This window comes from Diplodia corticola (genome assembly GCF_001883845.1).
Source record: "Diplodia corticola strain CBS 112549 chromosome Unknown scaffold1, whole genome shotgun sequence".
Taxonomy (NCBI): domain Eukaryota; kingdom Fungi; phylum Ascomycota; class Dothideomycetes; order Botryosphaeriales; family Botryosphaeriaceae; genus Diplodia; species Diplodia corticola.
Genome location: NW_017971480.1, coordinates 66,970 through 90,975, shown reverse-complemented (window position 1 = coordinate 90,975; position 24,006 = coordinate 66,970). Strand labels below are relative to the sequence as shown.

The 24,006-nt window shown below is 59.8% G+C and overlaps 7 protein-coding genes across 7 annotated transcripts; 4 read left to right on the top strand and 3 right to left on the bottom strand.

Moving 5' to 3' along the window:
- Positions 1–195: 195 nt before the first annotated feature.
- BKCO1_100028 (cyclin) lies at positions 196–1,338 on the bottom strand (the record flags this gene model as incomplete). The annotated part of the gene is made up of 1 exon (XM_020269659.1): positions 196–1,338. The coding sequence occupies one exon, from the start codon at positions 1,336–1,338 to the stop codon at positions 196–198; it is 1,143 nt and encodes a 380-aa protein (XP_020135508.1).
- Positions 1,339–5,379: 4,041 nt separating this feature from the next.
- Positions 5,380–7,422, bottom strand: BKCO1_100027 (uncharacterized protein; the record flags this gene model as incomplete). Its single annotated transcript, XM_020269648.1, has 1 exon — positions 5,380–7,422. One exon carries the CDS (start codon positions 7,420–7,422, stop codon positions 5,380–5,382), a length of 2,043 nt encoding a protein of 680 aa, XP_020135503.1.
- A 1,272-nt stretch (positions 7,423–8,694) lies between these two features.
- Positions 8,695–10,308, top strand: BKCO1_100026 (glycosyltransferase family 76 protein; the record flags this gene model as incomplete). Its single annotated transcript, XM_020269637.1, has 5 exons — positions 8,695–9,037; positions 9,097–9,638; positions 9,689–9,756; positions 9,802–9,909; positions 9,978–10,308. 5 exons carry the CDS (start codon positions 8,695–8,697, stop codon positions 10,306–10,308), a joined length of 1,392 nt encoding a protein of 463 aa, XP_020135504.1.
- Positions 10,309–13,995: 3,687 nt separating this feature from the next.
- Positions 13,996–16,287, top strand: BKCO1_100025 (ring and ubp finger domain-containing protein; the record flags this gene model as incomplete). Its single annotated transcript, XM_020269626.1, has 1 exon — positions 13,996–16,287. One exon carries the CDS (start codon positions 13,996–13,998, stop codon positions 16,285–16,287), a length of 2,292 nt encoding a protein of 763 aa, XP_020135505.1.
- A 943-nt stretch (positions 16,288–17,230) lies between these two features.
- On the top strand, positions 17,231–18,253 carry BKCO1_100024 (uncharacterized protein; the record flags this gene model as incomplete). Its single annotated transcript, XM_020269615.1, has 1 exon — positions 17,231–18,253. The coding sequence occupies one exon, from the start codon at positions 17,231–17,233 to the stop codon at positions 18,251–18,253; it is 1,023 nt and encodes a 340-aa protein (XP_020135506.1).
- A 294-nt stretch (positions 18,254–18,547) lies between these two features.
- Positions 18,548–20,392, bottom strand: BKCO1_100023 (carbon-nitrogen hydrolase; the record flags this gene model as incomplete). The annotated part of the gene is made up of 1 exon (XM_020269604.1): positions 18,548–20,392. One exon carries the CDS (start codon positions 20,390–20,392, stop codon positions 18,548–18,550), a length of 1,845 nt encoding a protein of 614 aa, XP_020135499.1.
- A 514-nt stretch (positions 20,393–20,906) lies between these two features.
- Positions 20,907–22,601, top strand: BKCO1_100022 (dihydropyrimidinase; the record flags this gene model as incomplete). The annotated part of the gene is made up of 2 exons (XM_020269593.1): positions 20,907–20,954; positions 21,009–22,601. 2 exons carry the CDS (start codon positions 20,907–20,909, stop codon positions 22,599–22,601), a joined length of 1,641 nt encoding a protein of 546 aa, XP_020135500.1.
- Positions 22,602–24,006: the final 1,405 nt, after the last annotated feature.

The window sequence follows — 24,006 nt, the reverse complement described above, 5'->3', positions numbered from 1 at the left end:
CCCCCCCCCCCCCCCCCCCATCGTCGCTCATCGTACGTGACTGTGCTCGTGTGCTCCGCTCATGCTCGCTCAAAAGAACAGCAATCGAAGCAAGAGAAAAAGGAAATAGAAGAAGAGTGTACGCCCCCAACAGTGAGCAAAAGCAAAGATGCCGCTAGGCGATGGTAGATGGCAAATCGTCGTCCGTCGTGCAATTTAGACGCGGACGCCAGCGTTGCCGAGGAAGCGGGCGAAGAAGCCACCGCTGGTCTTGGGCTTCTTGGATGGCTTCTCGCCGTCGAGCTGCTGTTCCATCGGCAGAGGCAGCTGAGAGTGGTACATGGCCTTGTACGCCTTGGGTGGCGCCTGGGGCATGTGCACAACCGCTGCGTTGGTGGCACTGTCGTAACGGTGGACCGACGGCATCTCCGAGTGGTAAATTGAGCTGGGCGTCGACTCGGTGCTGGACAGGTCCGAGTGCGACGAAGCAGCCGACCCGGACCGCTGAGGTGGCGAAAGCGACGGCATGCGCGACGAAGAGCCAGACGAGCTGCCGGTCGAGGGCCGGCTGTCAAGACGGTACCTCGAGTAAGGGTTGCTGAGCTCGGCAGGAGGCGTGATGGCGCCGTTCTTGACCTGGTGAGCGCAGTACTCGAGCGAGACAGAGTGGCCGAGGCCCTGGTAGTAGGTCTGGATCTCGCGGAGCTGCTTGATCTTCTTGAGTTGCTGGGCCCTCTCGGCCTGGCGGACCTGGTAGTCGCGGATGGGGGCGAGGAAAGGCTCCAGGTGGAAGTAGAGATCATCCTGGTTGATGCGGAGGTCCCAGTCGAGGAGGAAGAGGAGCTGCTTCTCCATGAGGTTGACCTCGGTGAGCGAGAAGCCGAAGTGCTCGTAGCCACGGACGGTGCTGTAGCGGGCCCAGTGCTTGTTCTTGGGAGAAGAGTCGTTCAGGTTCTTCGCGGCCAGGATGAGGGAAGCGAGGAAGATGCGGTGGACGGTGCAGCGCATGCCCTTGGCGACCGGAGGGAGGCGGGACTTGAGCCTGGCCAGGTAGACGAGGGAGCTCATGAGGGTAGCGGCACCGACGTGGGACCTGTCGACGAGCGACATGATGAAGGCCTCGACCGAGGGAAGGGCCGGATCCCGGCCGAAGGGCTGGGCATGGCTCTGGGGAGGAGTGGAGGGAGGGGTGGGAGGAAGGTTCTTGTTGACGTTGCCCTGCTGCTGGGGCGTCTCGCAACGGATGACGTCGGACGCCTTGCGGGCCAGGTAGGCGATCATCTCCTTGGAGACGGGGAGCTGGATGAAGTAGTCGAGGGCGGCAGCGTTCTGCTCGGGGGTGGCGGAGTAAGAAACCATCGTGGAAGACTGTCGCGATGAAGATGTTGTGGACGAGAGGCTCGACGAGGGCGAAGTGTTGATATGGGCCACGGGACAATAGACGATTGTCGTATTGTTGTTGTTGTTACCACACAATTGGTATTGTTGTGGTGAATGGGGCGGAGAATCCTATTGTTGTCCGGTGGTGATCCCCGGGGTAGGTGCGGTGGGTGGCGGACGGGGATATTAGATTAAGAGGCCGAGGCGGTGAGGCAAGAGAGAGAGAAGATGCAACGACGGAATAGATGCAATTAGTTCGCAAGGCTCCCCGACCGGCAGAAAGCGATGTGTGATTAGTTCAAAGATGGCAGGAAACCCGAAGCGGAAAGGCGCAGCCGTAGCGTGGGCGTGGAGCAGGGTTGGTTTGGCCGAGGGCTGATGCTGAGGAAAAGAAGGATGCGGCGGGGCGGAGCTCCAACAACCAGGCGGAGTCGCGGGGGAAGTGAGGGAAGAAACGAACAGAAAACGGAAGTGTTGGTTGGTGAGGGGGATGTGTTGTCGCAGTGACGGCACACTCAGTTCTTATGTGCGAGAGGTCGCGCGCGTCGCTGGCGATGGGCAGCGGGCGCGGTGGAATCCTGGGGTGGGGGTCGGGTGCGGGCAACGATTGGCCACAAGCCGTCTACTCGCGCAGCGGCCCTGGTCGGCGCCAAAGGCAGCGGCAGATCGGACAAAGTGACAGGCTGTCGCGCTGTTTCAGCCTGTGCGCGCAAGCCCGTGTTTCAAGCGTCCTGGCGGCGCAGCCAGTCCACGGCGGCCGTTTGCAGCGCTCTCGAGAGCTGTTTCGCGATGCAAGGCGCTGCGGGCGCTGCGGGCTGCCGGGCGGACAAAGGGCCGGAAAGCCAGGAGGCGTGTCGGATGATGGTCGTCGTCGGCCTGTCGCTCGGCCCTTGGCTGCTGCTGCACGCTGCGGCGCTAGCTGGCCTGGTCTCCAGACGGCGGACGGGCGGGGCGGTGGTGTTGCAGATGGCACGATGCCTGAAGTGGGCGAGAGCAGGTGATGGGCAGCGGGCGATGGCGAGGGCTGCGAGCGTACACGTGCCGGGAGGTGAGGAGCAGGATCAAGTGCCCAACTCGCACGCGGCATCGCTGCGTATAAGTCACCGCAGCCGCAGGGCGCCGCGCGGGCGGTGGGCTGGGTCTTTGGGTCGCCATCGCCCGTCTCCTTGGTTACGAAGCTGTATAGCGTGGTGGTGGGGGCGTCCGAGCAGCGATTTCCCAGCCTCCCCTCTGATCGGCCGACGAACACGATGCCTTTGGGCGGCCGACGAACAGCTCAGCGCTGTCGCCCCGCACTGCGCCAATCAGCGCCGTGACAGCTGTCTTGGCGACCCTCTCTCTCAGCCACTCCGCCACTCGACCCTGTACAGAGTACGTGCCGCTTTGGGCCCGGCCGCCCTGCCCACGCGAGCATTCTCCAGCCCCGCCGCCCATGGCTCGACAATTTGGATTCCTCCACTGCGCCGCGGCCGCAACCGGCGACGCTCAGCAACTCCGCCGCGTCCTTGCCTGGCTCCAGAACGCACACCACCCGCGCCGGCTGCCGGCGGGCCGCGGCGCGCGGTCTGCGGCGTGGCAGTGCCCGTAGGGTGACGACGCCGAGGTGCTCGACAGTGACGCAGATCTGCTCCCACATCCGGCCAGGTTCCTCAGCTCACAGGGCCGTGGAAGAGTGGGTTTCCTAGCCTTCTCCATGCCGATGCGCATGCGCCTGTGCCTGGTTCGCCTGACCTGCCGTTCAAGGTTGCCAGCGCTGCCCCGGCCGAGCGGCGCTGCCGGCCACGACTTTCCCCCCATCCCACCGTTGCATCGCGCTGCACTGCCTGCCCTGCTTGCAGCCGTTTCTATCTGGTGGCCTGTCGAGCTCCGTAAGCCGCAGCCCTGGCCCTGACCGTGGCCGCTGGCCGCCGCAAGGCGTTCGCACTGCGCCGGTTTGGACACGAGTCGTTGGGCAATTGCCACGCCTGAATCCAGCTCACTGACCGACACAACTATGTCATCGCTGCGAGGCTCATGCAAAGCAGCAGCACCGCAACCCCATCCCCATTGCGAGCTGCAAGCCACTTCCGTAGCCCGCGCCTGCCTCCCACGCAATCGACCGCGTAGCAGTCCGCGCCACACTCCCTTCGCTCCGTCTGCGGCATAGTCAAGCCAGCTGGTCCCGTGTTCGGGCCTCGTCCACCGCTACTCTCCAGAACTCCGTGCGCCACTCCGCTTCTCGGGCTCTCGCTGCGGCCGGCCGACTGCTGGGCCGCTGCCAAACACGCAATGCTTCGAGAGGATAAGCCACCTCCCAGAATATCGCTGCGGGCGATGCGCCCATCGCTGCGGCCGGCCGACGGGAGGCCTAGAATTGCGTGCAGGCGGGTGGTGCCTCGTTCCGGCGAACGATTATAGATAGCCGCCCACTGCACCTGCAGGGCAAGCGTTTGGCGCCGCCGGGCGCTTACTTACACTCCCTTCCCGCGCCTCTCATTCGCTCCACCCTCATCTCTGGACTCTAAATCCAGCCGTGGACCCGCCAAGCGGCTCTTCAACCTGCCGCTCCGCTCCCCTGAACTGCTATTCTAGAACATTTTCTACGTACCTGCGCATCTGGAAACACGGCTCCGTTGAAACGCGCTCTATTCCTGGCCAGAAGCCCGTCCTGAAGCTGCAAGCATAGGTTTTGAAACAAAGCGACCACTCTGTCGCTGCCGCAGCATGCATCCGCAACCCCCCTGCCGCAATAATTTCGTCGGTTACAAAAATAATTGAGCCCACAGATACCACACCCCACATACGCGGGTTGTTGGTTCTGGTACCTGGATGTATATGTGTGGTCTTATAACTCATATCTACGTCCGTACATCCACGCGTATGCCCCAATTGTCCACGTAAGAGGGCTCAGATTTTCTGCGAATCATTATTGTGGCGGAGGTCTGCAACAAACACGCATGGGAGACGGCGGAGAATGCAGAATGCAGAAGCGGGCGCAGCATCCCTGCATATGGCTCAGCATGAGTAAGCGCCCGCGTCACCTCTTTATCACCCCCAATCCGGTCTTTTTCCTTGCTGTCATGGCTTTTTATTTAAACTTCGGACAGCGGCACGCATTGACGGTCCCGCTGTCCTTGCTGAAAAAAGTAAAAGTAAAAAAGGTTGCCACCATGAAACGATACCCGCCCATTTACTTGGCGTACGATACACAGCAGCCAGCGACGCAGGTCTCCGTCACACTATTTTTGGGCGGGCGCTTCTCCAGCAGCAAACTGCAAGATTCCGGCGCGTAAGCAAGTTAATCCTGCGCAGGACACCTTTCTCTGATGAGTAGAGCCACAGAGTTATACACCCCCATTGACTTCTGCCTCGAACTGGGCCCGCCGGCATCAGACCGCCTTCATCAGGCCTCGACCAACGCGTACATGTCTTTGTTCTGCAAAATTTTTCTTACTACTACGATGAAGAGTCATGTACAGCTAACTCACCGCAAGTCCTCTGAAAGCACCGACACATGCACATCAGTGGATCGACCTTCCCGCATTGCACATACGCACGAACCAATGTTTTTATTGATAAACCACAATGCCCCAAGCCTTCTATCGAAACCTATGAGCCTACCTTCCCCCAACCCACCCTACCAAGACCGGATGAAAGACAAACGAGGCCGCTTTGAGCAAGCCGGTGTATGAATGCTAGAGAAGAGTAGGATCAAGTATGAGATACAGGGATCGCCGCGAGGCGTGGGGTATTTTCAGAGTTGAGAAAAGACGCCTAAGAACCCACAAAACACCAAGCTATAGAGCGCCGAGAAAAACACGAGTTGGGAGGTAAGTTGGGGGAATGGTACAGTGAGTGGCCCCCCTCACGACGAAATAACGCCTCCAAAATCTAGCTCCTTTTGTCCTGTCGGAAACTGGAAAGTCAAATGTCCGCGCCAGGAGAAATTGCAGCTGCCAACGGCAGCTTGCGAAAGAATGACACCCCGGATGACGCCATCACCATGTATCAAAGTGTCACCCTCCTCTTCAAATACAATTTTCAGTTCCTGCTTCTCTTACTCTTCATTTTGTGAAAGAAGCCTCTCATGCTCATCCTCTTTTTTTGCTTATTTTCCTTGTCGTCATATGCCTTCTCAGTCTCCATGGGAATCTTCACTTCGGCCGGGTATCCATTTTCATTTCCATCCACATAATACCGAGGCTGCGCTGTTGAAGAGACAGATTGACGTGGCCTGGGCCTTTCTTTCGTACTCTTGCTCCGCTTGGGCGCAAGGTCTTCAAAAGACGTATCGACGGTACCGTCACTGCGACCAGAAGTCGAGTGGTTAGGTTGCAAGTATGTCGGCGGAACCTGCAGGGTCGCACGTCCCGGCCTCACATGCGGCGTTTGGCGTGGCGTGGGTTGGTCGTCGTTGCTGGACGCCATGGACGAAGCGTATTCACCAGAATTCTTAGGAGTGCGGTCCTCGATCATTGGGAGCATGATGTGCGCCGCCTCGGAGACGGTAAAACGATGGGGACGGTCGTTTTCTTCTTCCGTGTTGATCCTATACATGTCCGCTGATACTGACGTCCCCTTGGGGCCACTGCTGTGTCGCTTTGGGTTCCTCTTGCTGGATGCGCGCTGCATGAAGGCGGTTCCGGTGGAGTTTGCGCGGCGAGAGCGAGTAGAGCTCCCGGTTTTGGCAGTAGACGGGGGTGTCGAATCGGCGGCATTGTATTCGCCATTGAGCGCCGCCAGCGCGCTATTCCGATGCAACAACATCCTGGACACGCTCCTCAGGCTGTGGTGCTTCTCGCTTTGGTTGTCTGGGATTCCAGGCGAGCTGGACCTCGACATGCTGCCATTGAGGCTGGCCATGCTGACAGTACGTATAGGCGCACAGGGCATGATTGGTGAGCCGCACAAAGGTGATGCCGGCAGACTTTCTCGATCGCGACCCGGTTTTCCATACCGAAAGACGGTCGACCACTTCTCTCGAAATGCCACCCAGATGCCAGTGACAATGATGAGCTTCCTCAAAGTTTCATCCGTGGTCAGCATGGGGCGAGGCTCAGAGGTGTCGGGCAAGCTCTGAGAATCGGCAGCATCGCTGAAGGTAGGCGAGAGTGGAGAGGCCAGATTCGTCTGAGGCGGTATGGAGTACTGATCCCAGACGTCAATGCCACCTTTTGTCATGCTGGCGATGACAGGATGCCGCCGACGATCCGGGCTTATGGTGCTGAAGGTGAACTTGCGATCCTCAGCAGCATTGTCTGCTTGCGCATAATTGGCAGACTTCCGTTTGCCTTGAGGCTTGGGCACCCATCGCGCCTTGGACTGTAGGCCGTGCTCATCGGTGGCGACAAACTCGTAGCCGCCATTTTGCATAAAGGTCGCCTCCCACACTGTGTCATCGTCCATACAGATTTCGGTGCGCTCGTCTCTGACGTTGAAACAGACGACGCCAACGACTTCACGAGACTCCAGGTCCTCATCGGAATCACTATGGTCATCCGCGCCACCGTAGTCCCCAGCCCGCACAACCACGACATCGTCTGGGCCCAGCCTGTCCCTATGCTTAAATACTCTACGGAACTTACGCTTCAGCCTGGGAGCGAAGGTAGTTGAAGGAATGGCCTCGAAAGCGGGCTTCGGCCTCGAGTTTGGCGAGGATTGGTGTAGCTGGAGGAGGACCTTGGGTCGGAGGTGCAGCGGGCCTACGCGGGGAGGAGGGTGGGCGAGAGGGTAGTTGGTCTTGGGGCGCGAAGGTCGCTTGCGCGAGCGGTCGTCGGTCGAGGCGGTGGTAGTACTCCGAATAGAAGGCGGGCGTGATGATGACGTGTTGCTCTCAGGCGGCAGGGCAAACATGATGGACTTCCTGGACGAGGCATGCGAGGGACGGCCGTCGAAGCTGACGCTCTTCCGAGTAGGCAGCGGGGATTGCTGCGGCCTCTGCTGGCGGACGGTTGAGGAGAGATAGTTCAATGGAGAGCGAGGGGGAGGAGAGGTGGTGGGATGAAGGGGCGAGGGCGTGCGCGGGGCAGAGAACTCGTGGCCATGCTGGGCGGCAGCATCCGCGGTCAGCATGGACAGGAACATGGTGCTTAGCCAGGCAGCGGGAGACGAATGGCGGCGGGGGAAATCATTCCCAGGTGTTGGCGGGTCCGTGGGAGAGGGCCAGATTGCGGAGGCGGCGTACCAACAGGGGGCCAGGAGTTGCAGAAGCGACTTTGCGCGCAGCAGCGAGGCTATGCTGCTCGTACTGGGATTTGTTTCGAAGCAGTCGAGGCGGGGCGGGGAGCAGCAGTCGACGGCTGCGGCAGGACTGCAATGACGGCTCGCGCAGATCATGCACGAGGGCGCAGGGGTCCGGTCGGCTGGAGGCGTGGGCGCAGGGGGTGCGGTGTCGGCTGAGCCACCCTACGTGCGCGTCGAGGCGAAGGCAGCGGCAGGACGTAGGATTGGAGGATGGCGGAGAGCGAGGTGGGCGCGGAGTGTTGAGAGTGGAGGGCGGCGGCAAACACGGGGGCCTGCGGGAGCTGCGGGACCAGGCTTTGTGTAGCAGCTGCCTTTGTACCGCGGAGGCAGCGGAAGGCCCTTTGATGGCGGCTTCAGGCCAGTCGCAGCACTGATGCTGGCAGTCGGACGGCGAGTGGTTCCGGCGGCCGCCTCAGCATCAGCCAGCATCAGCCAGCATCAGCCTAGGCCGGCGCAAAGCTCGCCCTGTCGGTGCCGTCGGTGCCTGCTTACCACTCGGCCACGGAGCTTGCCTGTGCCGCCCGCGCACGAGGCCCGTCCTGCGGCCCACCGTGCTGCGCGCTGCCAACGGCGGCGCTGCTTGCGAGCACGCTGGCAGCGTCGGCCGATGCGGACGCCATGCCCGCCAGCGGTGAGCTCGCCAGCGTGGTGCGCGCTGCCTGCGGCTGCGGTGCGGCCAGCCACGACTTGCGGGCCTGGTGGAGCCGCAGCCGCCTCTCGCCGAGTCGCCGCATCGCCCTGCGCTGCGGCATCTGACGCATTGGCTCGATCGGACCACGGAAACACGGCACTGCGCGCTCTCGCGGCGCTGCGCACGGAGCGGCGCGCTGAAGCACGCTGGAATACGCCCACACGCCCAGCATCCGTCACGTGCGCCGCAGAAGGCCGCTACGCCCCTTCCCCAGCGACCCGAAACCGCCGGCTCGGGCCTGCCAAGCCGCGACGAGCAACGCCCTTGGAGTCGTTGTTGACGTTGGCCGGTGCCGCGCCGTCCCGCTCGTCCATCAAGCTCCAAGCTCTCCTATGACGCCCGCCCGCGTGACGGACCATTGCAAGCAAGCGAGCCCTCGCTGCCCACCTCCTCGCTGCCCACCAGCCCTCGACGCCCGGAAAATGCCTCGCCTGCACGTTTGCCGTCGTCCGCTGGATCGCCCGACCAGCGCCCTCGTACTCGTGTGCGCCGCCTGGAAGGCCCTCCTGCTGCTTATTGCCTTCGCCAGTCCCGGCCCTGGCTATGACACGTCGACGACGCTCCTGTTGGGTCACGATGCTGCTGCCTCCTCGCTGGGGGCCGCTTCAGCGCCCTGGTCCGCCACGCTAGGCGAGCGCCTCGTCAGCAAGCTTGTCCGCTGGGATGCAATTTATTTCACCGCCGCCGCCGCCCGTGGCTACCAGCACGAGCAGGAGTGGGCGTTCAGCTGGGCGTTCAGCCATCTGATGGCCAATGCCGCCAAAAGTATGCCTGGTCCCCCTTTGCCCGTTCCGTCAAGCAGGATGCTGACGACCCACTGCCAGTCCTGCCTCTTGCGGGCGACCACTTGGCCGCGCTTGCCTGGGCTGGCGTTGTTGTTTCTAATGCCTCACACCTGCTCTCGGTCTTGGTGCTATACCAGCTAGTTAGGCTAATCTTGCCGGAGCCGGCTTTGCACAAGACCGCCTTTCTGACTGCAGTCCTCCATGCCCTCTCTCCCGCCGGCCTGTTCCTCGCCGCGCCATATGGAGAGGCTTTGTTTTCGCTCCTGAACTTCTCAGGAATGCTGTGCTACGCCTATGCTCGCGTGCAGCCCAATGGACCACTCAGTCTTGCTGCCAATCTGCTCTGCATGCTTACCTCAGGACTTTGTTTTGGCCTCGCGACAATGGTGCGCAGCAATGGCTTGCTCAGTGGCCTCATTCTAATCTATGATGTTGTACGGGTTCTGCCTGGTCTCCTTGGTCAAAAATCCGAAATGATTGCGACACTCATGAGGCTCACTGGCACCGTTCTAGCCGGCTGTATGGTCGCCGGAGGCTCAATCATCCCCCAGTGGGTGGCCTACCTGCAGTACTGCACCTTGGTGAGCATGCCGCAGGTCTAACTCGGCAACCTTGGGCTCACGTAGACTAGGACCAAGCGAGGCCGTGGTGTACAAAAATGCCCCCTAGCATTTACACGTGGGTACAGCATCATTATTGGTAGGTCGATTTCCTTGGAAACATTCTCCCCCTAACAATATAAAGGAACGTGGGCTTCTTACGTTATTGGACACTGTCCAATATTCCGTTGTTTCTGCTGGCTGCGCCTACCATATGGGTTCTGGTGGGCTCTGCTCTGCGAGTCATTCGCCGGTACGTTTACGAACCCTAACGTCATAGCTCTCGTCATTCATTGACGACTGAGATTGATTTTCAAGCAGATTCTCCGCTCGTTCCGGGCCGGCCGAGAAGGTCTCGACTGAGCAGAATTCCTCGCGGACTGAAACGGCTCACCTTCTCGTGGCCTTCAGCATCCCCCAGCTCGCCCTTGCATTGTTGGCTGTGACAAATTTTCACATCCAGATCGTGAACCGCATATCCTCAGGATACCCTCTATGGTACCTTGCGATTGCTTCTGGTATGGACTGTGTGAATGATCCGCTCAGCGTCGCCTTTGCGTCGAAAGATACATGCAACTCCCTTGCCCGGCTTATGGTGATCTACGCAATCGTGCAGGGGGCTCTATTCGCGAGTTTCTTGCCTCCTGCGTGAGCCGAATCCACCGTATATATTGTCTCTCTTTCAGGGGCTGCATCCCCTTAGACTACAGTGAGTTGCAAAAGAATTGAGCTCTCCTATATCTACCTCTCCGAGGCAGTGCAACCTGAATAAGTGGGTGGTGGAATCATGTCATGACATGTTTGTGCGTATTTAAAATTTGCATCTAGGTCCGGATGTTCGCTCAACTGCCCTTGAGGAAAAGCAGTCGGAAGCGCCGTTGACGACGCGATAACGACGGTATACCGCTGTTATGGTCGCAAACTCCGGTGTTGTTCACAGGAATAATTGTAGGACAAGCAGCAGAATCAAGCCCATTTTTTTGCTTGAGACCTCGCCAGGCTTTAATATCACCTCCTCCCCCTGAGTTCACCATATGACATGCACAATCTAGAGAGGATCCATTCTATCTAAATGTTAATGAGGCCTGAACTGTCAGTGCTCAACACCTTTATTGTGCTGCTCAATGCGGTGGAGCATCATTAGTGAGGTATCTCCTGAGCAAGTTTGCCCCAGATGTAGATGATCATTAACCAAAGGAACCCTACTGTCTAAGATGTCGGTAGATCTACAGCGCGGATCCCGCTTCGGATCCCGGAGCATCCGAAGGCTTTCCGTTAAGATCCGACGACAAGTGCGCGCAGTTCCTCTTGGCGGCAAGGAAGTTCACGGTGGAGATTTTCGCTGTCCGCAAGGTCCGAAGCGCTCGTCCGCCCGAGGAAAATTTGGCGTACGTACCCATCCCCCGTTGCAGCAGGAAAATCCATCCATCATGAATGACCCCACACTTCCAGCGGAAATGGTCGACTGGTGCCGCGAAAAGCAAGGAATCACAACCACCGATGATTACGAGCTCTGTGGGTGTTTCAGCTCTTTCAGCGAATGCGACGCCTCAAGTCTTCTCCGCTATCGACGAATCCAAGCTCAGGTCATCCAAGATAAGCGAATCGAGCGTGTTACCGTCTACATGGCACCTGCATGATGCGCCTGCAAGGCACGCATGCATAGCCTCGTCGCAAGTTTCCGAGTACGTGCGACAAAGCCCTATTTACCAATATCATGATCGCCTGCGAACCTTGGTGCCAAGCTTGAATCATGTATATGTTCGAGCATGCCATGATGTGTAGTCTGAGTCTCGAGCATTACTGAACTAGCCAGCTAACATTCTTGTGGTCGCATGACAGATCCGTTGCGGTTGCAAGTCACACATAGCCCATGTTGCACCGTTGATACTAGTGTGCCTCGTTTCAGAGTCTGCACTAGCAATTTGCAAAGTTGTTGTGTGACACTGAAGGATCCTGACGGCAACGACCAGGCTAAGCGGTGCTCAGCAAGGAGAAAACGAGGGCCGGCAACTCTTGAATAGAGTCCTCCTTCTCGTCTTCTCGTGAAGAAGTATCACCCCACAAAGGAAACCGCACGTTTTCGTCGTATTCAGTGGCTGCATGAGTTGGCCACCTTTCACCGGACATCTCATCGCTAAGCAAGACAAGGCGTTGAGACTTATTGGAGTGGAATGAAATGCCAATTGGATTTATGGATCCGATTGTTGGTGCTCTCCACTGGCGTTGGTGTATTGATGCGCCTTTGGCGTTTCTTTCTGTCTTTTGCTTCCAGATGAGGGATTCCTCAGCGCACTCTGAGTCTTTGGCTGCTGGGAAATTGTCCCACTAACATCTTGAGAGCCATGTACTCCACATCCCTTCTCAACGTTGCGGGAGGACCCCTGCAAGGCACGTTCAGTGCTTCTGTCAGGAGGCTCTAGAAAAGTTAGCCGCCACCTTCTCGGCTAATGCGAGCAACGCCTAGCAATACGGCTTTCTGTAAGTGAAGGTGTTTGCGCAACGTTGTCAGCCTGTAAGGTCTGTCGGCACAGGGGGCTGTGGGCATTCTGGGGATATAAAATCCTGCCAGCGCCGATTTACGATTGCAGCTGTGTCCGGCGACAGTCATTCCCTTCGACCTCATCCGTTCGTTCATTGGAACGTGTTCCAGTAGCATTATGGTGGCCTCGGTGTCCTGCTTGCTTTTGTTTGCTCATTTCGCCTTCGGAGCACTTGATGAGAGGCAAGTACGGAGCGCTCGCTGCAATGACATCGACAACTGCGGCCAGGCTATCACTGGAACCAGCGCCTATTCCCTCGTCTCAGATGTACGGCCTTCAGACTGTTCCAATTTCATGACCGACACTCTCACTGAGTTCCAGACGACCACGACGTCGACCTTGACAACGACCATCACTTCGTCGCCAAATGCCAGCATTGCTCTCCCTGCGAGACAGGCCGAACGCGCTGGAAAGTCTGTGCCTTGGTACGCCTGGCCATGCGACGTAGAAAGGTGCGAGATCATGGTCATGGTGAAAAAGGATTTATCTCATAGGTATTGGATACAGATATGCAGAAGTATGCTCTTGTGCCGGATTCCCGGCGGCTACCATCACCGAGAAAGCAAGGGTAAGGCGACGCCTGCAGCCAAGATGGAACACGTTGGACTAATAGCAACTGAAACAGAGGACCACCAAGACGATCACCGTGACAAATTTGGTGGCGAACTCAGCTCCACCCCTGCACAAGAACAGTAGCGTCTCTCGCACACTGTCTTCAGGGACATCGGCGCTGATAACAACGGTTTCTCTAATGCCGCCTGACTCCTCAATTGTCCCTGCTTCACGGACGAAAAATACGACCAGTCAGAGCACGCAGGATAGCAGCACGTTTAACGTGACCGGCCCCACGTCTACATCTTCCATCAGCTTCACGTTAGTTACGCTTTCATGGGGTGATTCGGAAACGTCGACGTCGTCACGCCAGCCATCGACTCCAACGGCGACTCTTACGTTGAATGCTACTATCACCACTGCCACGGTGACTTGTAGCCTTGACGGCAGTAGTACGGTCTGTCCCACAACGCCTCAGGCCAGGCAGAGTTGCGCCCCACGCACACCAGATGTTTGCCCTGGCGCTGGAAGCACATGCGTAGACCTCAACACAGACGCGGACAACTGCGGGAAGTGCGGGCACAAGGTAGGTTCCTGTTCTCTGATGTGGTCTCTGAAGACACTAAGCCGGTGACAGTGCGCCAGTGGAATCTGCCAAAACGGGGCGTGTAGCACCGCCAGCTGCACGGGGTCTTCGTGTGGCAAGTTCGGATCGTGCAACGGCGATAGCACGTGTATATGCGGCAGTGCGGTCGACGGGACCGGCTTCTGCCTCGATGGCAACATTGCGTGCGGTGGGCTGCACGGCTGCGTTAAAAACGCCGACTGTGCCAAAGGCGAGGTCTGCGCAGTGGACACGTGCTGCGACCGAAACGTCTGCATCAAGAGCGACACGTGCGACAATTCCAGCGGGCTGCCCAGGAGGATTTTCATGTCCAGGATGGCCGGGAAGGAGGCCACGGTTGGTGGCGACTTCATGGGTAGCATATAATATAGCGGGGCGACGATGGAGCAGAGCAACCGGCAGCGGCGCTTCTAAAAGAGAAAAAAAAGTAGCATGAGATTTAATAATAAAGCCTTGGTTTTGTGAAGCAGGCACGCAGGCACGCAGACACGCAGGCTTGATTGGTCTTGGCACACGCAACTGGGCGAAGCTCCGAGAAGCCGGCCGCCGCCGTTCAGAACAACCTCTCTGCCCTTCCAATAATGCTCGACCGCACCTAGGATATTGCCCACCAGGCCTCATGCCGCCCTCCTACTTTTACCACCTGGCCTTTGAACTGTACCCGCACCCGCCAAAGTCCCACGCCGCTGTCGCAGACGTCGAGCCGCTATTTGTCCCGCCGCCGGGCACCGATATATTCCAATCCCACCTCCCCGTGCACCGCATCTCCTCCTGGGCCTCCCCGCCGCGCTGGCGCAAGAACGTCCGCCGCAGCAAGACCGCCTACAGCGTCGACCTCACCACCAACCGCCCCGCCGTCGCCCAGCGCCCGTCGTACAGCGAGCGCAGGAACAGCCACCTCGACAGCACCAGCAGCAACGCCCCGCCCGCCAGCGAGGCCCTCCAGCTGCTGGCTGCGAAGAAGCCCGCGGCCAGTGCCGCCGCCGCAACCGCCACCAAGGACTGGCGCTTCGACCGCGTGTCGGTCCAGAGCATCGACATGGAGGAAGCCCGGGCCGCCGACAAGGACGGCGCTCGCGGCAAGTCCGTGGGCAATAACACTGCGCGCGCCGCCGGCTCGGGCCTGGCCACCAAGGGCAGATTCATCCCGGCCGACCCGAAGAACACCGAGGTGGGCTGGGGCGTCGTCCATCTGTACCGCGATGCCCAGGAGACGCCCGGCCTCTACGACGACACAGCCTCGAGCGCCGGCTCCGACGCCGGCGGGGTGGGTGGTGATGGCGAGAAGCAAACTTTCAACGAGGAGGACTGCACCACGCTGTGCATCTTGGCGGTACCGTCGTACATGACGCCGTCCGACTTTCTGGGCTATGTCGGGGAGCAGACGAGGGAGGACGTCAGCCACTTCAGGCTGATCAGAACGGGCCGCGCCAACAAGTACATGGTTCTGATGAAGTTCAGGGCGGCTCAGAAGGCCAGGCAGTGGCGGAAGGAATGGAACGGGAAGTTGTTCAATAGCATGGAGGTACGTTCGACTGCGCCCAGTCTGGACCTGGTACCGTTTCGGTTAACAATCAGTCTGCAGCCTGAAAACTGTCACGTCGTCTTTGTCAAATCAATCGAGTTCCAGACCTCTGGCGGGGACAGCGATCCCTCCAGCTTCCCCAACATGAACAATGATCCCTTCACCCCTTCCGCCAGACCGACTCCATCCGCACCGCTGCCCGCAGGTGCTTCATCTGCTGCTGATTCTGGCTCGTTAGCATCATTGAGCACAAAGCCCCTCCCGCCACCTACCTCATCACTGGTGGAGCTGCCCACGTGCCCTGTGTGCTTGGAACGCATGGACGAGACTACTGGACTCCTGACGATCCTTTGTCAGCACGTCTTCCACTGCGCGTGTCTGGAAAAATGGCGCGGAAGCGGATGCCCTGTGTGCCGGTACACGCAAAACGACTCGCTGATCGCGCGCGGCTACGCCTCGGACGGCGAGGGCCCGGAGAACGAGTGCTCCGTGTGCGGCACGTCGTCGAACCTCTGGATATGCCTGATCTGCGGCAACATCGGGTGCGGGCGGTACGACTCGGCGCACGCCTTCCAGCACTACGAGGCGACGAGCCACAGCTACGCCATGGACATTGCGACGCAGCACGTGTGGGACTACGCGGGCGACGGCTACGTGCACCGCCTCATCCAGAACAAGGCCGACGGCAAGCTGGTCGACCTGCCGGCCGCGCACCACGCCAACAGCCACAACCACCACCACCACCACCCCAACAACAGCATGACGGGCATGGGCGCCGACACGGTGCCGCGCGAGAAGCTGGACAACATGGGCATGGAGTACGCGTTCCTGCTGACCAGCCAGCTCGACAGCCAGCGCCTGTACTTTGAGGAGCAGGTGGAGCGCGCCGTCGACAAGGCGGCCAAGGCGTCGGCCGCGGCCGAGGAAGCCGCGGCGTCGGCCTCGGCCGTCTCGCACCAGCTCCGCGAGCTGCAGGCGCAGAACAGGGACGCGAGGGCGTCGGTGGCGTCGCTGGAGCGCGACGTCCAGCGCCTGACGACGCGGGCCGCGAGGTCCGACGAGCTCGCCCGGTCGATGACGAAGCAGTTCCAGGAGGAGAAGAGCGTGAGCGGCGCGCTGATGCAGCGCATCAAGCATCTCGACGCCAGGGTGGAGGAGGTGGAGGGGCGGAACAGGGCGCTCGAGGCGGAGAAGAGGGAGTTGGAGGAGCAGAATCGCGATTTGAGCTTCTTCATCTCCGGGCAGGAGAAGCTGAGGGAGATGGAAAGCGCCCAGGGGGGGTTGTTGGATGAAGACGAGGTCAGGGAGGGTAGGGTTGAGGTGGGGGCCGCCCCGTCGGAGGAAAAGGAGAAGGGAAAGCGGAAGAAGGGGAAAGGGAGGAAGTGATGATTGGAGGATGTATTGCTGCGGTGCTGGTAGTGACGAGAGACTCGGATTCGGGCTTGGGCGGTCGGCACGGATTATGGACGTCAGCTTTATACCCCCCCTACTGATTTTGATTCTTCTCTTTTTCTCTGCATTTGGTTTTCTACCGTATGGATACAGAGCATACCTCGGCGTTTCTGGCGAATATGATGCATTCATGTAGATGAAGAATAGTGCATCTTTATTGAGTATCGATTCTGACAAACGCCACCCGAATGGATGATGTCACTGATAGAGAGGCTTTGACCCATTTGGCGTTCGATATCGCTTCTCAACTCCCTCAGTTCCTATTCTTGGACCTTTGGGTTATCGGTTTAGTGGTACAGCGCATAGTGTGGGTCAGAGGCGAGTAATAAACGACCGCCAAGCAGAATTAGGTGCCTGAGGCGATTAATAGGTGTGGGATTCCTAGTTCTTTTCCTTTTCGATTGCAGATATCAGGAAAATAAATCGACAAGTACATACATATAGTGAAGTTTCGTAGAGTATCAGTCATCGATTTGGCTTACTTTAATTTTTGTGTTTTAATAGAACCAGGTCCAAGGTTATGCCCAGCCTCGCCGCGCTGATTGCGACATTTCCGTCAAGCTGTGTGCTTACGTGGCCAAGGAGGGATCCGCAGGGTATTTGCAAGGAGAGTGCTGGATGGCATGATCTTGGCATCACGACGATTGGTGTTGTTCATTCGCAGGTGTAACGTGCTCGTATTCATAGTGTGACGTCACTTGCGACCTTCCTGTTTCGGCCTAGAGCCAGTCGTTATAGTAGCTGCCTGGCCCGGCCTCACTGAGCTGCTCCAACGTCTCCCCACCAACGCTCTTGCATAAAAGCTCAAAGGGAACCCCGCGGATTCACTCTCCACGAACTCCAAAAACAGTGTCCTGAAGCTGAACTCGCCGCCATCATGGATCAGTACCCAGCCAAGCTCTCCCAGCCACACCAGCCCGCCGTTCCACCCCCGCCCGACTGTGGCACACACCCAACTGTTCACGAGCCTTTGCCTTATCCCCCCACTAGCTTCGACCCAAAGTCATTCACCTGCATAACCTCCCCATATGGTGCTCACACCGCACCAAACTTCGCAGAATGCTGCGACAGCCCGGTCGCCAACTTCACCACCGTCCACCTCACCTCCGAAGGCCCCTCGTCCTGCGCCGCTTACTGCAGCGTTGAGCCCCACCGCCTGCTCGTCAGTGATTACCGTTCGAGCGACTTCCACACGTGCGTCTTTGGCGGGCCTGAGGAAGACAAGGACGTGCAATTGGAGTGCTGGGACGGCGAAGGCTTCGTCGGGGATCTGGACTGGGAGGATCGCTTCACGAAGAAAGATGGCAGCAAGCGCAAGAAACGAAGCCCGCAAGAGGAGGTCGAGTCGTCGGCGGCCACCACCACTACTTACGACCCGTCGTTCTGGAGCAGCCTGATCTCAGCCGCAGAGACGGAGACGGCCACCCCCATCCTGCTGACCGGCTCGTCGACCACAGCCACTGCTACATACGACTCCTCGCTCTGGAGCAGCCTGATCTCGGCCGCCGCGACCGACACCGCTAGCGTCGGCCTGCCCGTGCTGTCCACGACGACGACGACGACGGCCGCTGCCAACGGGACTGCCGCATCGTCGGGTGATGCGACCCTGGCCACCGGCTCCTTTGTATCCGTGAGCGAAGTCTCCGGGACGAGGTCTTCGACGGGCGGTGGCGCCGGCGCTACCTCGACCGGCCCGGCCGGCACATCCGCATCGGCTACAACCGACGCCGCTGCGAGCTCGGGAGGCTCGACTGCCTCTTCGAGCGCGAGCGCGAGCGCGAGCGCGGCCGAGTCTTCATCGGCTACTGGCGCTGCCAGCAGCGCTCAGCTCAAGGGTGCCTATGGCAAGTGGCTATGCACTGGTCTCCTTCTCAGCGTCGTCTTTGCGTCCCTTCAGTGATTTATGATGATGATGGTTCTGTGTCCATATGTTGTACCTGAGTCGGATATGATATACCCAAATACTCTGCTATGGCGATAATACATAATGTGGGGGCGGGAGCATCGTCTATAGCATTAGGAGCTTACATGTGTTACGATGAGATTCAGAATTTTCAGCGCTTTTTAAAATCCCGACACGCTGCTCGAGCATTCATCAATAAATGCGATGCAGGTTTTTCCAACTTCCCATGTCCTCTAGCATGGGGGATCGATCATCCGCTACAATATCAACACCCGTTTCCGCTCTCCCATCTCACAACCAATCCTGGCCCCTGGCCTTCCTCCCAGCCGCCGAACTCCGATACATGCCCGCCTTGGCCGTCCTGCCGCCCATGCGCACCAAGCCGGCCAACTGCTGCACGCCCGCCAACACGCCATCCACGACCTGCACGTCCTCGCCGACGGCCTCCTCGACCGCGGCCTTCAACGGCGTCATGCCCGCGCAGCCCAGCGCCAGCACGTCGGCGCCCGCCGCCACCAGCCGCCGCGCCACGCCGCACATGCGGCCGACGACCTCGTCCTGGCCCAGCTCGTGCAGGTCCAGCACGCCGAGCCCGCAGCTCTCGACGCCCGCGCAGAACCCCCCGAGCCCGTAGTGCCGCACCGCGTCCTCGTGCATGGCGCGCGAGCGGCCGCTGACGGCGACGATGCCGAAGCGCTGGCCCAGCGCGCGCGCGGCGAAGTACAGCGAGGACTCCATGATCCCCACGACCGGCTGCCGCGCGGGCAGCTCCTCGCGCAGCATGCGGATCAGCGCGTGGTCCGAGTAGCACGCGACGAGCACGGCGTCGTGCGCGGAGGCGAGCGGCAGCGCGGCGCGGAAGGCGGCCGCGGCGGAGAGGATGTTGTCGACGTTGCCTTCGACGGCGGAGGGGCCCGGGGGAGGCGTGGTGAAGCCTGTGAGGAGGACGTCGGGCGGGAGTTGGGCCTGGCAGAGGGAGACGCAGGCGTCGGTCATGGATTTGGTGCTGTTGGGGTTGATGAGGAGGATGCGGATTTTCTTGTTGGTTGGGGGTGTCGCGGCGCCGTTGGTTGTCGATGGCGGCGGCGGCTGCTGCTGGGGGTCGGAGGAGGAGTGGGCCAGCTTGGGGGGCTCGATGACGCCGGTCTGGTCGGTGATGCGGGCGTAGTGCTCGACGCGGCGGTGGCGGGCAAAGTCGAAGGTGCGCTCCTTGCCCGGGCGGCATTGGTCGAGGTCGCAGTCGGCCACGACGAGCTCGTCCTGGTCGGCGGTCGTCGCCTCGGCCAGCAGCTCGCCCTCGGGGCCGGTGATGCAGCTGCCGCCGATGAGGTCGTAGCGGCCGTCGTCCAGGCCGCAGCGGGCGGCGCTGACGGAGAAGCAGGCGTTGGTGTAGCTGTGGGCCTGCATGACGAGCTTGTGGTGGAAGAGGGCCTTGCGGCGGGCGTCGTCCGGGCTCATGCTCTTGTCCGACCCCCACAGGTGCGGCGCGAAGCCGGCCGTGTTGTAGCCGCAGTACACGACCTCGACGCCCTGCAGGCCCAGCACCCGCCAGCTCTCGGCCCAGCGCCGGTCGTTGCAGATCATCATGCCGAAGATGGGGTCGCCGCGGTCGCCGCGGTCGCCGTGGCCGCCCTCGGCCAGGTCCGGCACGCGGAAGGCGTTGAAGCCCAGGTCGCCCGGCTTGAAGTAGCGCTTCTCCAGCTGGTTGGTGGCGTCCGGGTCGGCGAAGGGCTCGAAGTCGCCGGGGAGGTGGACTTTGCGGTACTTGGACAGCACGGAGCCGGAGCGGGCGTGGAAGTAGATGCAGGCGTTGAACGTCTCGCCCTCGTCCGTCTTTTCGGCGAAGCCCACGGCGATGTCGACACGCAGGTCGCGGGCGCGGTCGAACAGCGGGCGTGTCTGCGGCTGGGTGGTGACGTCGCCGTGCTCGAAGAAGGAGTCCAGCTCGGCCGGGTCGTTGATCAGGTGGCGCGGGAAGAAGGTGGTGAAGGCCGTCTCCGGGAAGAGCACCGACTGGACGCCTTTGGTCGCTGCCGAGTCCAGCAGGGCGAGCATGCGGTCCAGCGTCTTGGAGCGCGGGTCGTTGTAATGGGTTGCGCCCATCTGGGCCGCGGCGAGGCGGATGACGCGGGGCATGGCGGCGGTGTTGGGCGGCGCTGGCGATGTGATCAGTTGCGCGTGGAATCGACAGCCGGTGGCCGGGCTCTTCGCGACATATAGCCCAATTCTCTCAACGACTGGTGGCGGGGAGCTCACGATAGGCACGGCATCGCGAGGGTCGTGGCGCTATCGCGAGCATGCGGCAACCCCGCGGCGGGCGGCGTCGATCGCAGGCGCATGGTCCCGGGCGGTTTCAGATTGGACCCAGAGGCACGGTTCGTGATAGCCGATAGGACGCGAGGGAGCGATGCGGGTGAGCAAGCCGGGGTGGTGTTCGGGCGTGCGTCGTTGTGGCCGAGCGATAGCATGGCCTATCTATTCTTTCCTTATCGCCCCAGCCCTCTCCACCACTCATCGCCATCACGACCAACACCATGGCCCGCCCTGCATCAGACACGTTCCCCGGCCCTGTCGCTGCCTATACTAACATGAGCCCGCTGCCCTGCCGCTCCCGCCACAACCAGCCCGAGCCTTCGCCCACCAGCTGAAAATGATTGCAAAGGTCGACGTCGACCTCATCGTGCAAAATGCCACCGTGGTGCGTACTGTGAGCCCGACTGTCGTCTCGAATTGAGCCTGACCCGTCCGTCAGGTCACTGCTTCAGACGTGCTCCCCAAGCAGGACATTGCCGTCCGCGATGGCAAGATCCTGCTGCTTGGCCAGAACCTGACCTCTCTGTTCTCCGCCACCGAGATCATCGATGCTCAGGGCGCCTTCGTGACCCCTGGAGGCGTCGACTCGCACGTGCATCTTCATCAGGACAACTCGCCCACCGGCGACAACTTCGAGACTGGATCCCGTTCAGCCATTGCCGGCGGCACCACGACCGTCCTGGCCTTTGCCTCCCAAAATCGCAAGGACGAGTCCCTTTATCCTGTCGTGGACGAGTACCACAACAGGGCACGCCATCAGTCCTACTGCGACTATGGCTTCCACCTCATTCTCACCAATCCGACCAAGAAGATCGTGGACGACGAGTTGCCCGTCTTGGTCGCAGACGGCATCAGTTCCGTCAAAATCTACATGACCTACGAGCCCCTGAAGCTCCGAGACCGCGAGATCCTCGACATCATGATGAGCACGCGGGCGCTGGGCATGACCACCATGGTGCACGCCGAGAACAGCGACATGATCTCCTGGATCACCGACCGCCTGGCCGAGCAGCACCTCACCGCCCCCTACTACCACGCCATCAGCCGGCCCTCCATCGCCGAGGACGAGGCCACCTACCGCATCATCGCCTTGTCCGAGCTCATCGACATCCCCATCCTGATCGTGCACATGTCCAGCCGCACCGCCGCCGCCCACGTCCGCCAGGCCCAGACCCGCCTGCTCCCCATCCACGCCGAGACGTGCCCGCACTACCTCTATCTCACGTCGGACGCGCTCAAGTCGCACGACGAGTCCGACCCCTTCGAGGGCGCCAAGCACATCTGCAGCCCGCCCCTGCGCGCCGACCGCATGGACCTGGACGCCATGTGGGCCGGCCTGGTCAACGGCACCTTCACCACCTTCTCGTCCGACCACGCCCCCTCCAAGTACGACCACCCGTGCGGCAAGAAGCTCGGCCTCTCGCCCACGGACGGCTCCATGCACTACGCCAAGGTGCCCAACGGCCTGCCGGGGCTCGAGACGCGCCTGCCCACCCTCTTCGAGGGCGGCGTGCTGACGGGCCGCGTCTCGCCGCAGAAGTTCGTCGAGCTGACGGCCGCCAACCCGGCCAAGCTGTACGGCCTCGGCGACCGCAAGGGCGCCATCGCCCCCGGCTTCGACGCCGACCTCGTCGTGTGGTACCCCACCCCGGAGCAGATCCCCAGCGGGTCCGCCATGGGCGGTGCGGGCACAGCCGCTTCCGCGGACCCCTCGTCGTCGTCGTCGTCGTCGTCGTCGGTGTCGTGTGAGCCGTTCGCCCTGACGAACGCGATGCTGCACCACGACATCGACTACACGCCGTTCGAGGGCATGCGCTTCTCCAACTGGCCCCGCTACACCATCCTGCGCGGCAAGGTCGTCTGGGATCGCGACGGCGGCGGCGTCGTCGGCGACAAGGGCTTCGGCGCGTTTTTGAAGCGCGGAAGGAGCACCTTGAGTAAGCCGCGGGACGCCTGGGTCAACGAGTTCAGGCCGGGTGGGAAGGTCAGGGTGGCTATGGAGGGGGGTAGGACGGCGCCGGCGTTGGATTAGGGGCCGGTAGGGGGGTGGGGAAGAATTCACTGAGAGATGGATCTTCGTGCGTATGAGTGTGAGTTGTTTTGCTGAGAGAAGGTTTAGATTGTATGTACTTCTCGGTAGTTAGAGAATGCCCAGTAACTGATGACTTATGACACAGAAGAAAAATCGTCTGAGAATATTAAACGACGTGGCGAGATGGCTCTTTGAGGCCTTGGTCCGTACGAGAGTCATGACAGAGTTGAGCATGAGGCAATGCAAAGTGAGAGATTGAAATGAACATTCCAAATATGTGCTTTCCCTCTTTTTGGGTCTCATACCTAAAATGCGTGCGGGGATCTAGAACTTGGAAGAAATACCCATCACAACACAGTTACACTGAATGGGCGTTGACACCGCAATAGGTTACAGAAGCTTTGGGCCTTCTGAAGTCGACAGTGAAAGCAATCTCCAAACGTACATGTCAGTTTCAAGACTGTACATGTGCATCCAAACATCGGACTTAACGACATATGCAGGTAGGACATAGGTAGAATATCCATGGGCTCAATTGTTTTGCAACCCGCTGTGAAGCTTGCAGACCGACTAATCTGTGCATGTTTTGTCACCCCGTCAGTGATTGCGAGAGGACGTCTTCTCGATACCCGCTTCTCCTTCACTTCTACTCTATTTGTTTTCGCGTTTAGAAATGTTTTCGACCGTCCGCATGCAGTGCATATGGAAGAGCATTCCAAATATCAGCCAGGGGCTGACGCCATATGTATGACTTTGTTTCGAGAGCACAGCCTCGCGGGATACCCATACCGTCGCGCAACCTCCAGAGACACGGCTCCCATGAGACATTATCCCGAGGTCCAGAGGAACAACCCAAAGGTCATCAGTCAATATGCCTGTTTCGGTGCACAATCACGCCATCATTGCGGAACCATTTCCGAAAATAAGCTTCGGTCAAGAGCGGAGAAGACTAAGGGATCGCCAGGGTCTCATTAGGACGGAAGTGGTGCCGAGGAGTAATGCACCATTTTGCACCAATCAAAGCCGGAGGGCGGTATTTGAAGTGTGTATGGTGTTTTGGATGATCTAGACGCGCCCACTCTCTCGTCTACGTCATGTGCATTCTGCTATCATCTCCCTATTACCGTCTTCGTAACTAACATCATTGATTTCGTCACTGCATTTTGAACTTCCATCGTCGATCGGGGAACGTAAGGACAAACAGAATCCGGAAACATCCCGCCCGACTACAACCACCATATAAAAAAAAGGAAAATTTGAATGCGCAACAAATGACAGAGATCTTGGCAGGCTCATGAAAGATACCAGGTGAGCTCCACCTCAGGCATCCGAACCACAGAAAAACGGTCCGATGAAGATAGGTACAGAGACAGATTGGCTCAGCTCCTCCCAAGGGAAATGGTCA